This window comes from Trachymyrmex cornetzi, unplaced genomic scaffold (genome assembly GCF_001594075.2).
Source record: "Trachymyrmex cornetzi isolate Tcor2-1 unplaced genomic scaffold, Tcor1.1 scaffold319, whole genome shotgun sequence".
Lineage (NCBI taxonomy): Eukaryota > Metazoa > Arthropoda > Insecta > Hymenoptera > Formicidae > Trachymyrmex > Trachymyrmex cornetzi.
Genome location: NW_017297887.1, coordinates 160864 through 173761, shown reverse-complemented (window position 1 = coordinate 173761; position 12898 = coordinate 160864). Strand labels below are relative to the sequence as shown.

General features: G+C 36.6%; 2 protein-coding genes across 3 annotated transcripts; one reads left to right on the top strand and one right to left on the bottom strand.

The window, feature by feature from the left end:
• Positions 1-749: 749 nt before the first annotated feature.
• On the top strand, positions 750-7148 carry mys (position-specific antigen beta subunit myospheroid). 2 transcript variants are annotated; one of them, XM_018509838.1, is made up of 10 exons: positions 750-965; positions 1895-2081; positions 2222-2534; positions 2624-2852; positions 2935-3019; positions 3238-3885; positions 4276-4587; positions 4912-5112; positions 5321-5824; positions 6147-6227. In XM_018509838.1, the coding sequence occupies exons 2-10, from the start codon at positions 1896-1898 to the stop codon at positions 6210-6212; spliced, it is 2544 nt and encodes an 847-aa protein (XP_018365340.1). In that variant the 5' UTR covers positions 750-965; position 1895; the 3' UTR covers positions 6213-6227. The 2 variants fall into 2 exon arrangements, with proteins under 2 accessions (XP_018365340.1, XP_018365339.1); XM_018509837.1 differs by lacking the exon at positions 750-965 and adding an exon at positions 1032-1232 and having other exon boundaries at positions 6147-7148.
• A 2296-nt stretch (positions 7149-9444) lies between these two features.
• On the bottom strand, positions 9445-11013 carry LOC108762711 (uncharacterized). The gene is made up of 5 exons (XM_018509834.1): positions 10753-11013; positions 10292-10416; positions 10121-10221; positions 9918-10048; positions 9445-9553 (listed from the first exon to the last, which is right to left on the bottom strand). Exons 1-5 carry the CDS (start codon positions 10912-10914, stop codon positions 9491-9493), a joined length of 582 nt encoding a protein of 193 aa, XP_018365336.1. The 5' UTR covers positions 10915-11013; the 3' UTR covers positions 9445-9490.
• Between the last annotated feature and the right edge of the window lie 1885 nt (positions 11014-12898).

Genomic DNA, 12898 nt, shown 5'->3' with positions numbered 1-12898 from the left:
TTCGACATGTTCAACGCTATTACAAACTATACTGTTGTATGAAACTTGTATTGTTGTGAATTGAAAATCTTTGTCAGATGTTAGAACAAGGAAATGGCGTCAATGACACGGTCTGACGGCAACTACATTGGCAGCTATGGCCATCTATTGGTAAATTCCAGTTTCATATTTACATACCTGGTATTTCGGTCAAGTACATGGTCCAAAAAAGAATGATTAATTGTAATTAATACACTGACTCACAAACCTTTTTATTTGCACTTCAAAACTCCTCATACGAAATACAAACGATTTAAAATAATAATTTTTACAACCGGAGGTTTTGTCCGGTCAAGTACAATATACGAATTATTTTATAGCGTATTTCACTGGCAGAACCGGTCCGCATTCAGTGCACATTAAAGCTGTTGTACATTAACCTAACCTGACTGTAAAAGTGAGAGATCTCAGTTAATAAAGTACCCAATGTATATTTTATCAAATATTACAATAAAATGTATTAAGGATTTTGTGGTTTAATTTATTTCTATATTTTTATTAAACGTACATTTTTATGTCGATTTATGTACAACAGCTTTAAAGTGCACTGAGTGCGCACCAGCTCTGCCAGTGAAATACGCTATTTTATTCTTTAGAAAACTTCGAGGCGCGTTTGCAACGAGCTGAACGCAGCTAATTGCGCGACGGGTCGGGGTAGCAGACCAATCCGCGTTGTCGCGTGAACATAGCCGCGCTCACACGGACCTGCGCGATGCGCGACGCGACGCGAGAAACGAGAGAAGCGAACACTCCCTACGGAGTGTTGCGTGCGCGTTAAGTGCGTTCGTTCGGTGGATTACCATTTATGGTGATCCTAAGTGACGACGAGGGAAACATCAAACCAAACATTAGCTTGTGATGCTGTAGAACAACACGGAGAAGGATAAAAAAGGAAGGAGGAAAGACACTCCGTCTTACGGAAATAAGTAAGCACACTTCCTCTTTGCTTCTCTCGACTGCATCTTTCGACACGAACTCCGCCGCTTATCGTCCGCTTCGGTCGCACGCGCGAGCAGACATCGGGAGTGATGATGCTTAGCAAATATAAAGATGACGGCATCGTCCCCGTCGTATGAATAAGCAGCGGAGGGTGCACGTCGTGCACGACTAGGCAGTTCCCGGCCGATCGTAAGACTCGACCGCGATCCTTCCGTTTCGCGTCGAGACGGTTCCCTGGAAATGGAAGCAAAATCGTATGTAATCTAAAGTGACCAACTCCTTTATAATGGAAAATGGAACATTAATCAAAAATCAGTGGTGTCGTAATTAAATTTTAATGGATAAACGGATTTTTATAATTATTAATGAACCTCATGAACAATATTATGTTTGTAAATAACTAATTAACACAAGTATAATGTTACATCAGATCATAACAAAAATTACATCAAGTTAGGAGATTACATTTTGTTTTTTTTTTTTTTCAATTCTTCTGAGTGTATTTTATGAATGATATTTGAGTTCTTTTAAATAAATCAAAATTCTTTAGATTTTTATTTGAAAATTATATATAATATATTTATTGTTCACAAAAGAGGAGAAATTCATAATCACATTCTTAATTTGGGAATTAATTTAAAGTAGAACAAAGAATTAAAATTTGATACTCTTCTAATTTGAGATGGTTATTTTAATGTAATCTGAGTCATGTTACCATGTCAGCCTGAAAACTCTTTTTGATACAGATCCCTCTTATAACAAATTTGATTGGATGCATTAGTGTGTACTGGTACATATTATATACCTGCGATTTTGCAGAATGTTTAAATTTCTTACCTTTTCTTATTTTTTAAATATTTGTTTATATAAATGTTCAAATGAAAAGATTAATTGTGGCTTATTTATGATTTTGCAGAATGTTTGGCAGCTCAAGATGGATCTTTGTGTTGGGGGTGCTAGCGGCAAGTCTATCGGCCTCGTTTGCGCAAGTAAACTATCCTCCTCCTCCTCCAGAGAGATTGACTGGCATGAATCCATGTATCAGTAAACAGACATGTCATGAATGCATACAGACTCCACATTGCGCTTGGTGCGCAGCACCAGTAAGTCTATATTAGTTTGATAAAAAATTCTTATACTTTCTCCTTATATAGTTCTTTCACAATTCTTTGACAGAAAGGTGAGTAAATTTGTTGTTTGATATTTTATTAATATGAATTCTAAAGTGGCTTTGCTTTCATAGAAATTCTCGGAGAAGAGGTGCTTCCTGCCGAACATCAATACTAAAATATCTGCGACGTGTTCTCCTGAGTACATATGGAACCCAGACATTGTCTTCATCAGGCTGCGACATCGAAACTTGACGAAGGGTGGTTATGCCACTGGTGGCGGAGGAGGAGGAGGATACGGTAGCATCGAGAGTTCATATTCTAATTTTTCGTCTTCCAGCTCATCTTCTTCGCATTCTCATAAAGAGAGTTGGAGCGGTAGTGGGAGCAGAAGGCAAGAAGCTGTGCAAATGTGGCCGCAAGAAGTCAATCTGAAGCTCAGAATAAGTAAATTATTATTATTATTTGAAAATAAAAAATAAAACTAAAATTGTGAATATTTTATTTTATCAACTTGATACGTAAATTTGTTTTAGATGAAGCTTACGGAATGCATTTCGCTTATTCTCAAGCAGAAGATTATCCTGTCGATCTCTACTATCTGATGGATCTGAGCAAATCCATGGAGGATGACAAGAAAAAACTGTCTGACTTGGGCCAGTTATTGGTCGAGAGTATGAGCAAGATTACGAGCAATTTTCGTCTGGGTTTTGGTAGCTTTGTCGACAAAGTCGTGATGCCGTACGTCAATACGGTGCCGAAATCGTAAGTCTCAAGATAAACCGAAGAAAGTATACCATGCTGTCCAATGTGCCATTACTCATTTTTTAACTCTTTAATCTCTCAGTCTTATCGAACCGTGTGACGGTTGCGCGGCGCCTTACGGATACAAGAACATCATGAGGCTTTCTCAGGACACAAGCAAATTTGCGGTACATAAATATCCGTTAGCATAACGTACAAATTTTAAATCATAAATATAAATCTAACTGACTTAATAAATCTAACTTTAATCCGTTTCTATCAGTATAATTTAATTTTACAATTTAATTCTCTAGATTCAAAAAGACTCCTTCATTAATTCTGAATTAAAACTAATAAAAAATTTTATTCTCTACCGATTTTTCTAGTGAGACGTTCCTGTTTACAGGGATTAGTACGTAACGCGTCAGTATCCGGCAATCTTGATGCGCCAGAGGGTGGTTTTGATGCAATCATGCAGGCGATAGTTTGTCGGAATCAGATCGGTTGGCGCGAGAAGGCTCGTCGGCTGTTGGTATTCTCAACAGACGCCGGTTTTCACTACGCGGGCGATGGCAAGCTGGGTGGTATTATCAAACCGAATGACGGTTTCTGCCATTTGGATATCAGTGGCATGTACACCCATTCGTCTCTGCAAGACTATCCGAGTATCTCGCAGATCAACCTGAAGGTGAAGCAGAACGCGATAAACGTCATATGGGCGGTCACCGAGGAACAGATCAATGTTTACAAGCGACTGACCAAGCAAGTGGAAGGTTCCTTTGCTGGCAAACTCTCGGACGATTCCAGCAACGTCGTGGAACTGATCCGCGAACAGTACGACGCTATCTCAAGCTCGGTGGAGATGAAAGACACAGCCAGCAGCGCAATCAAAGTAAAATACTTCTCAAGCTGCTTGGGGACTGGACCGGTGGTTGAGACGTCGAAATGCGACGGATTGAAAGTTGGCACAAAAGTGGAGTTCATCGCGGAGATCGAGGTTACCAGCTGCCCAGCCAACAGATCGGAATGGAAACAGAAGTTTGATATTTATCCGGTAAATCGAATCATTATGCAAACCTAATTGGTCAATTGGAAAAATATATCAGTTAGTTAGTTTTATTTTTGTTTTCTACATTTATACAGGCCCACATAAATGTGATTACGATTTTTGACACTTCCGATGTCTGACAAAAATTATTTTGAATAAAAAATTAGTTTTTAATGGGCTACAAATTGCAATATTAAAAATTTGCAAAAAATTTTTTTTGGGGGGGGGGGGAAGTCAAGGTCACCCTAATTTTTTTTAAATTGCACGTGTTTTTTACTTCATTATAACTGATGTCAAGACAAATTCAATGACCCGTTGTACTATGATCTTGAGATGACTTTGAAGTCAGATGTGTGAGATCCTGTATATTTCTCTTATTTTTATATTTTCTTCCAGGTCGGTATCAACGAGACTCTCACCGTGAATCTGGAGATGCTGTGCGACTGCGAGTGCGAGCGTCAAGGTAACATGTATGAGGAGCATTCATCGGAGTGCAATGGCATGGGCACACTCAAGTGCGGTGTTTGCGAATGTTATGATGGATTTTTCGGCAAACATTGCGAGTGCAGCTCACACCAGGAGCTCACTGGCTTCGACAAGCACTTCCAGTCCTGTCGTCCTGACAATACCTCCCTCGTCGACTGCTCCGGCCGTGGCACGTGCGCCTGCGGTCAATGCGAATGCGAGGAGCGGGAGAATCCGGACGAGGTATTTCCTGAATTCTCTAGCAGATAAATTCTTGTATGACAGACATTTTTTCTTTAACCTTTTTGTTTGAGTCTCCATCGATTAGTATGACCGTCTTTAACCTTTGCATCTATAATTGCAAAATTTATTTATTAATTTTTAATATCTTATTAATTATCATCTCAAGTAACAATAGTTACACACAGCGGAAGATATATAAGAAATGCATAAGAAAATGCAAAGAAAAGACAGGTATAATTAGAAGTGAAACAAAATGGAATAGATAAATGTAATTAACAATATTCACGTGCAGAATATTTGCGATATAGATTTATATTCTTACAGATAATATCGGGACATTTCTGCGAGTGCGACAATTTCTCTTGTGATCGTGATCAAGGTAAGCTCTGCTCTGATCATGGCACTTGCGAATGCGGTCAGTGTGTCTGTAATTCTGGCTGGACCGGACCATCCTGCAACTGTAGGTCTTCTAACGATTCCTGCATCGCGCCAGGGACCACGAACGGTGTGCTCTGCTCAGGTCATGTAAGTGATTGAAAGTATATGACGACAGAAAACTACAGTTACTATTTAATTCTTCTTTTTTGATATAATTTTAGTTACAGTAAAATATAATAATTATATTTACACATTATTTTAATAATTAAAGAAGAGGATATTTAGTTATAAATTTAGAAATATTACCAAAATATTAAGAGATTTATCATAAGATCTCATCTCTTTCTTTATAAAGGGTGACTGTATTTGCGGAGAATGCATCTGTCATGAGGAAGGCAGCATTCGGTATTCCGGTAAACACTGCAATAAGTGCCCGACCTGCCCAAGTCGCTGTGAAGAGCTGAAGCCCTGTGTACAGTGTCAGATGTACGGCACCGGAAACTACAGCGTTCCAGAGGAATGCGCGAGGAATTGCAAGGAATTTGTACCTGAGGGAGTCGAGACAGTGATCGTCGATGTGGACAACGACGAGGTGCCATGCTTCGGTACGGACGAGGATGACTGCAAATATAACTTTGTCTACTACTACAATGAGACCAATTGCCTGCAAGTGCGCGCTCAGAACGAGCGTGAGTGCCCGCCGCAGGTCTACATGCTCGGCATCGTGCTGGGCGTGATCGCGGCGGTGGTCTTGATCGGTCTCGCATTGCTACTGCTGTGGAAGCTGCTGACAACTATACACGATAGACGAGAATTCGCCCGATTTGAAAAGGAGAGAATGATGGCGAAATGGGACACGGTTCGTACTTCTAATATTATAAACCATAATCAGATCGAGCTTTTAAGAATTAAACTTCTCAAATCAATTTTTACCAAGAATAGAAGGAAATCTTGAATACCAGGATGAGTTTGTAATTATTTTTTTGAAAAAGTATAATTAAAAAATTAAAAGACATTAAAGGACTCGTAATGCAATAAAATATAAAAAATGGAGTAAAATATATAATTTAATAAAAAAATAATATAATGAGATTAATTATCAAAATCTCAAGTACTACTTTTTTTTGTAAGATTTATTCTGTACAAATTAGTATAAAATATTCGTTTTGCTCGCTTTATAGGGAGAGAATCCAATCTATAAGCAAGCGACTTCCACCTTCAAGAATCCGACCTACGCCGGGAAATAAACGCGTCTCGAAATGAAAAAAAGGATAACGTGAGGTTTTAAAAAAAGAATCGTATCGTCACTGTGACGGAATGCGATTTCAAATAATTTGCAAATAATCGCGAATGCCAATCGCATGCAATTCGGCATTCTGTTTCGAAACTTAGCAAGAGTTTGAACGAAAATTTCAAACGGCATAACAAAATCTAAAGCTAACGTTTTAGCGTATATAATTATTTAAAGGAACTAATATTTAAATATATATATATATATATAGATATATATACGGTATGCTCTATTTTTTGTTGAGATATTTGTAAAGAACGACTTAATACTGCCATATAACATAGACTGCATTTCGGATGCATGCGCGTGTGAAACGCGCTAATTGTTTACGAAGTCGTAATTTTATCGCGATCATGTTTTAAGAACCACGCTAGTTAGGCTAATTCCGAAACTCAAGTGCCTTTAACGTCAGTATCATAGTGCGCTTGCATTAACTCCTGGTTTTTTTTTAACTTTTTTTACAATATTATTTATATAACAATGTATGGGATGTTAGTTGATATATGAGATATAATTTAGAGATGAATTCAGAATCCGTGTAGAACCAAGAGAGAAATCTATACATGGATCTACTTCGCTTTGTTGTATCAGCTATTTAGATGCATTATATACAAATTTGCTATTTCTGTGGTGCAATAAATTTCCGGTGTCACTTTCAAGATAAAGAAAAGCGCTTGGCAAATATTGGAAAGCGGCAAACTACTAGAATTTCGAATGCTACGTAATGTTTTTTTTTTTTTTAGAAGAGCGAACTGTGGAATGACTCATAAAATGCTACGAACGTCGTTCTTAGTCAGCAAAATTATGCAAATACGAAACTAAGCATTCGTAACCATTTCGAGGCAATCAGTTTCAGATGCAAAAGTAGTTGTAATTTCGAGATAAAGCGAAATAGGTCGTATATAAATTTTTTATTTATTCTTCATCGTTAGTTCAATTCATAATATATATCGCATATATTAAATTATATCTCGTACGTTATGTTTCCTATACATGGAAAAAAAACATTGTTTCTTTGGCTAGAAACGAATCTCGAAAGTTTTACACTATTTTTTTACACTATTTACCAGTGCAATCTGTAATATATACTAAAGATACTTCACGCAGCGAAATTCGACGAATTTGCATTTACCTGTGAACTTTATATCCTGTAATGTAATTGTTTTAATCGTTAGAGTATATTTTTGCGCAACTAAGGAGACTCGAAAGTGTTTATAGGAAATTGTATAAATGTATAAAGTACTGCCCAACCCGAGTAGAAATAAGTTTACTCCGTGTTATAACGTTAGCTCGATGATGATAACTGCATGATTATGTGACTCGCGTATTATTTCGTAAAAATATATATAAATACATATGATGCGCCTTAATTAAATGTCAATTCTTTATGGGGAAAAGAATCTAGAAGTGCAAAAAAAAATATCGGATAAAATTTTATTAATCAAACACTAAATTAAAGAAAATCTTATGAATTCCTTACATTTTCGTTGTAATTTTTCGAAAGCGAGTAAAAAGAATTGAGATATTTCTATAAATTTATATATATTTTTCTATAAATTTAACTCCAATTGTTGAAAGACTCGAGTTTCAACTCTCGTTTAATTTCTTTTTGAAAAAGAAACTATTGTAATGAAAGACGGACACTTTTTCAATAAAGCCTGAATGATTGACATGAAGTGTTTCTCTCAAACTGCAAATTCCCCTAAGGAAATTGACATACAATTAAGGATTGTTACCCCCCGTACGTCACGTAGTCAGTCGTAATCCGTTACGATATTTCTAACGTAGAGGAGTACACCGAGAATTTTCCGGAATACGTAAAGTATAAATAATTCTGAAAGTAAACAGTTACATGTGTGACAGCTGAATTATTTATTTCAGTCTTCTCTCTTTTCGTGAATCTCATGAAGGAGTCAGATTGATCCGGAAGGATTAGGGGCGCAGAAGTGGCTTTTTCTTCATTGTGCCACGAAAAAGAGACTAATAACAATAGACGCGGTAGACGCGAAATATCGAGTTCGCCGCGCGATCGTTATGTACACATTTATCGTGTTGTTTGTCTAAACTGTTTTATTCTTTCTTTTTTTATGATGTTTTGATGGCTAATTTTACAGTATCGCTAACCGCGTCCTCGCGACATTAATCGCGTTTTTTCTTTTATATACATACATATATTGTATAACTCCAACGAGAATTAATTATAATCGATGTTACTCCACGTGCGATAGTTCGCAAGACTCTTTAGATGATATGTAAAATCCTGTGCGAGGACTAATAAAGACGATGTGTTAGTAAAACACCGTCGTTTTCTAATTTGGCCCAGGTAGCTCTTAAGATAGGCCTGTTCTTTTTCCATACCCTAGAATTGAACTTCTTGCACAGTTCATCTTTTATCTTTTTCTCTCCAATGTGAAAAAAAGAAGAGAGATGAACTGTGCAAGAAGTTCAATCCTAGGATATGGAAAAAGAACAGGCTTGTAATTTCATGACTTTTGTATTCTATCTGAGTGAGCTCTGGAAACTACCAGGGGATGTCGCGGATCATCGTGTCAGCTAGAATGGCAGGAAGGTACGAAAAATTGATTTATGTGACTAAATTAATACAAGAATATTGAACAACGTCATATGGTGGCCGTGTGTATTCAACATTGCAACAAGAGCGTGAAGAATACGAAGAAAGAAAGGGAAAGAGAGAACATGGATTATCTCTCCTACATGCTCTATCTGTTCTTATGTTTCGGTCAATTGTCCGTCGTGAGTCTCCTTATGATGTCCCGATTCCATATATTGATGAAAGGACTTTCTTTACTTGCTATTCTTACATGGGAATACATGAGAATGTATCGATATCGATATACATATCGTGAAAATTAATTGTAGCAGTGGATCAATCATTTTTCAATGAGAAAGTTTTTATTTGAATTCACAATTTCAATAAAATTTTTGTCAGTTACATTGTTAGTAATTACTAGTATATAGTGTCAAAAAAAACTTTTTATTATAAAATAGTATTGTAATAATTTTGTTTTACTTATGTAGAAATTAATATTAAAAAATATAGAAATATTAATATTAATCTAAATATTAATTAATATTAATATTAACGTTTTATGTGATTACTTCTATCAAAATACATTTTACTTTTTTAAATAGAATCACAGCTTGTAATCACCATAAGTTTTTTTCGCTTCATTTGTAAAAGTACTTCTCGTATGTTCATCCAACTCTTTAAAACTAAATGTTGATCACATCTGTACTGTTTTCTATGAAGAATTTGAAACAATATTCCTGCACTATCTGAAAATTATGCGGGGAGAATACATATAAATATTATTAAAATACAGCGTTCATTTATATTGAAGATATAAATAAGGAATAAAGATACATTTCTGCAGTTAATGAATTCTAAAGCAATACTAAAAATAGAAAAATTGTTCAACGATATTTTCGGAACTAATCTCCAATCTTGCCAAATCTCCTAACTCATAAATGACAAAGAATTTGAAAAATATTCTACATTAAAAACAAAAATAAAAACAAATTGCAATTGAACTAAATACTAATACATCAATTTCATTATAGAATATAGATCATGATACTTTCTTCCAGAAAAGATAGAAAGTAATAGAAAAAAAAAGGAAAATTCGAAACTGCCAATTACCTTGTTATCATACGTTTGCGCTGTTCTATAAACAGAGATTATATTTTCTTTAGTTACTTCTTTCTTTATTTTCTCATAGCAACTTTTTAGTAAACGAATGTCTTTGAACTTCTCAGCCATTAATAAGAGATCTGCAATGAAATTATTTTAGTCGCGAACTTTAAACAACAACATATAATTGTATGTATTTAACTGAAATTCACCAAATTTCTTGTCCAAAAATACAAGATCAATCTCGCCGGTATATATATATTTAAAATAGGTGTAAACCGTGACATACGAAAACTGATCGAGCCTGATAACGCTGTAAGCAGGACACGAATCAAATATAAAATATTCGTAATAAGAATAACATTTATTTTCACAATACTCACTCTTGACCGTCTTCGGACGTTATAAATCGGTCTACCTCTTTGAAATATGAAGAATGCGTTTGTAATACAAACTTATTGACATAGATAGATCGCAATCCGACTTTTATGACAAGATCGGTGGGAATCTGCATCAGAGGCATAAAAAAAAACACGTGTGAGATAACGAATGTTAAATGAAGTTTATTACATATATATATACATTTTTTTTTTAATATGCTGAAAATCTATAAAGAGGCTAAAGGAAAGAATAGAATAATTTAATTAATTTCGATGTAAAAAAACGCAGACTTTCTTGAATGACTTGCCCAGAGCTTCTATTAATCAAGCTACCAGTTACTGAGAATTTCAAAAGTATTCTGAATTACTTAAGAATTTAAAAACATAAGTACTACAATCCCAATTGATAGTCGGAAATATCCATTAAAAATAAAAATATACTTAGACAGGTGAGACAAACTTACAGAATTATCAAATGTGTCATGTAATTGTTTACACTCTACATTCATGGCCCGAGATGAATTAGCACGCTGCGCGTAAAGCCGCGGCCGCGCATTAGATCTTATTGCGATTAGTCTGTTCATATTTTTAAACAAAAGACACTTGTTTCGCAGCTTATCCGCCATAGTTCAGATTTGGCCCGTCAAATTGTGTAGTCATGTATTCGCAGCCTTCTTCTTCTTCTTTTATAAAGCCTTGTGTCCACGATGCTAGAAATCGGTCCGAGATCTCCGACAGAGAAAAAATTAACAAATCACATTTGAACAATTTGATCACCTGACCATTGCGATTAGTCAATTCTTTCTTCATCCAAGATCTCGGACCGATTTCTAGCATCGTGGACACAAGGCTTAAAGCGGGGAGCACAGACTCTTGCATAACGCATAATACATGAGGCATAAGAAATTGAACCAACCAGAGTTCTCTATTACATGGAAGGGAAAGAAACGGAGAACTTCGATTGGTACATATTCTTATGCATTACGTATTATGCGTTATGCAAGAGTCTGTGCTCCTCGCTTAACACTTGCTTTCGAGTGAAGGTCAATTTGGCCAATCTTGTGGATGTAGATGAACAAAAGAGACGTTATGCTAAAGAACGGAGAGTCGATATGTTTTTTAGTTTAATTTAGAACGTTTCGTAGAGGGGGTGATCCCGATTGACCACGTCTCGATTGGACACCACCAATTACAGCGACCGGTGCTTAGGAGCTTTGTAGTCTCAAGCGCTGTGAGTGGCTCGTATCTAACTGAGCCGTGTCCAACTGGGTGCCACCCGCTCCTAAGCATCGGTCGCTGTGATTGGTGGTGTCCAATCGAGACGTGGTCAATCGGGATCCCCCGAGTAGATCATCACGCACATGCCAACAATTGTACAATAATGGTGCTTGTATTACTCCGGATCTACAATAGGTTTTTAAGCCATAAGGAATGGACGAATCACAATCAATTATTCTCCTCGTATTCGACTGTAGTTGGTCAATTTCTTATGGCTTAAATCTTAAAACACCTATTGTAGATCCGGATTGAGACCGGTATTCATAGTCGGTTCTTATTTTAAAGCGCGGAGCACAGAGACTCTTGCATAACGCATAACACGTAATGCATAAGAATATATGTACCAATCGAAGTTCTCCGTTTCTTTCCCTTCTATGTAATAGAGAACTCTGGTTGGTTCAATTTCTTATGCCTCATGTGTTATGCGTTATGCAAGAGTCTGTGCTCCCCGCTTAAGGGCCATTCCACACAAACTTGCAGAGCCACATAACCATATGCATAAAGAAAATTATCCAATCACATTTCTGTCATAAAGCCAAGCGTAAACTACGATTGGATGATTTTCTTTATGCATTGTTTATGCGGCTATGCAAGTTTGTGTGGAATGGCCCTAAGACTGTCTTAAGTAATGTCTTAAGTCGCTAATGCGGCCCTCTGATTGATTCATGACATCTTAAGACTGTACTTAAGACGGTCTTAAATATAAGATCTGACTATGAATACCGACCTTAGTCGGCTGTTAATAATTCTACACCCATGGGCAAAGTAAAGCCAGCGGCACACGATGCTTGTTTTCTTACTGGATTGCTAGCTGAATTAGATTCTTGCCACCGTATTGGCTGCGATGTTGGCACTGTCAGCATCGCAGCCAATACCATGGCAAGAATCTAATCCAGCTAGCAATCCAGTAAGAAAACAAGCATCGTGTGCTGCTGGCTTAAGTTGCCGATTCTAAACTATAAGGCCGGAATCAGACTATGCATTGAAGAATGAGATTGAAGATTGAAAGATTGAAGCTTGACCAATTAGAACAAAAGGAGCCAAAATTTCTTTGTCCTTATTGGTGAAATTTTAATCTACAATCTCAGTCTTCAATGCATAAGCGGGGAGCACAGACTCTTGCATAACGCATAATACATGAGGCATAAGAAATTGAACCAACCAGAGTTCTCTATTACATGGAAGGGAAAGAAACGGAGAACTTCGATTGGTACATATTCTTATGCATTACGTATTATGCGTTAGTCCGGATCTACAATAGGTGTTTTATGCCTTATGCCGTAAGAAACTGACCAATTACAGTCGAATCCGAGAAGAATAAGCGACTGTGAT

Coding starts and splice junctions, on each gene's coding strand:
- mys (XM_018509837.1), top strand. Junction 2,082..2,221: donor GCGCTTGGTGCGCAGCACCA/GTAAGTCTATAT, acceptor TTGCTTTCATAG/AAATTCTCGGAGAAGAGGTG. Junction 2,535..2,623: donor CAATCTGAAGCTCAGAATAA/GTAAATTATTAT, acceptor AATTTGTTTTAG/ATGAAGCTTACGGAATGCAT.
- LOC108762711 (XM_018509834.1), bottom strand. CDS start 10,914: ATGGCGGATAAGCTGCGAAACAAGTGTCTTTTGTTTAAAAATATGAAC. Junction 10,049..10,120: donor ATTTTTGGACAAGAAATTTG/GTGAATTTCAGT, acceptor ATTTCATTGCAG/ATCTCTTATTAATGGCTGAG. Junction 9,554..9,917: donor CGCAAACGTATGATAACAAG/GTAATTGGCAGT, acceptor CATAATTTTCAG/ATAGTGCAGGAATATTGTTT.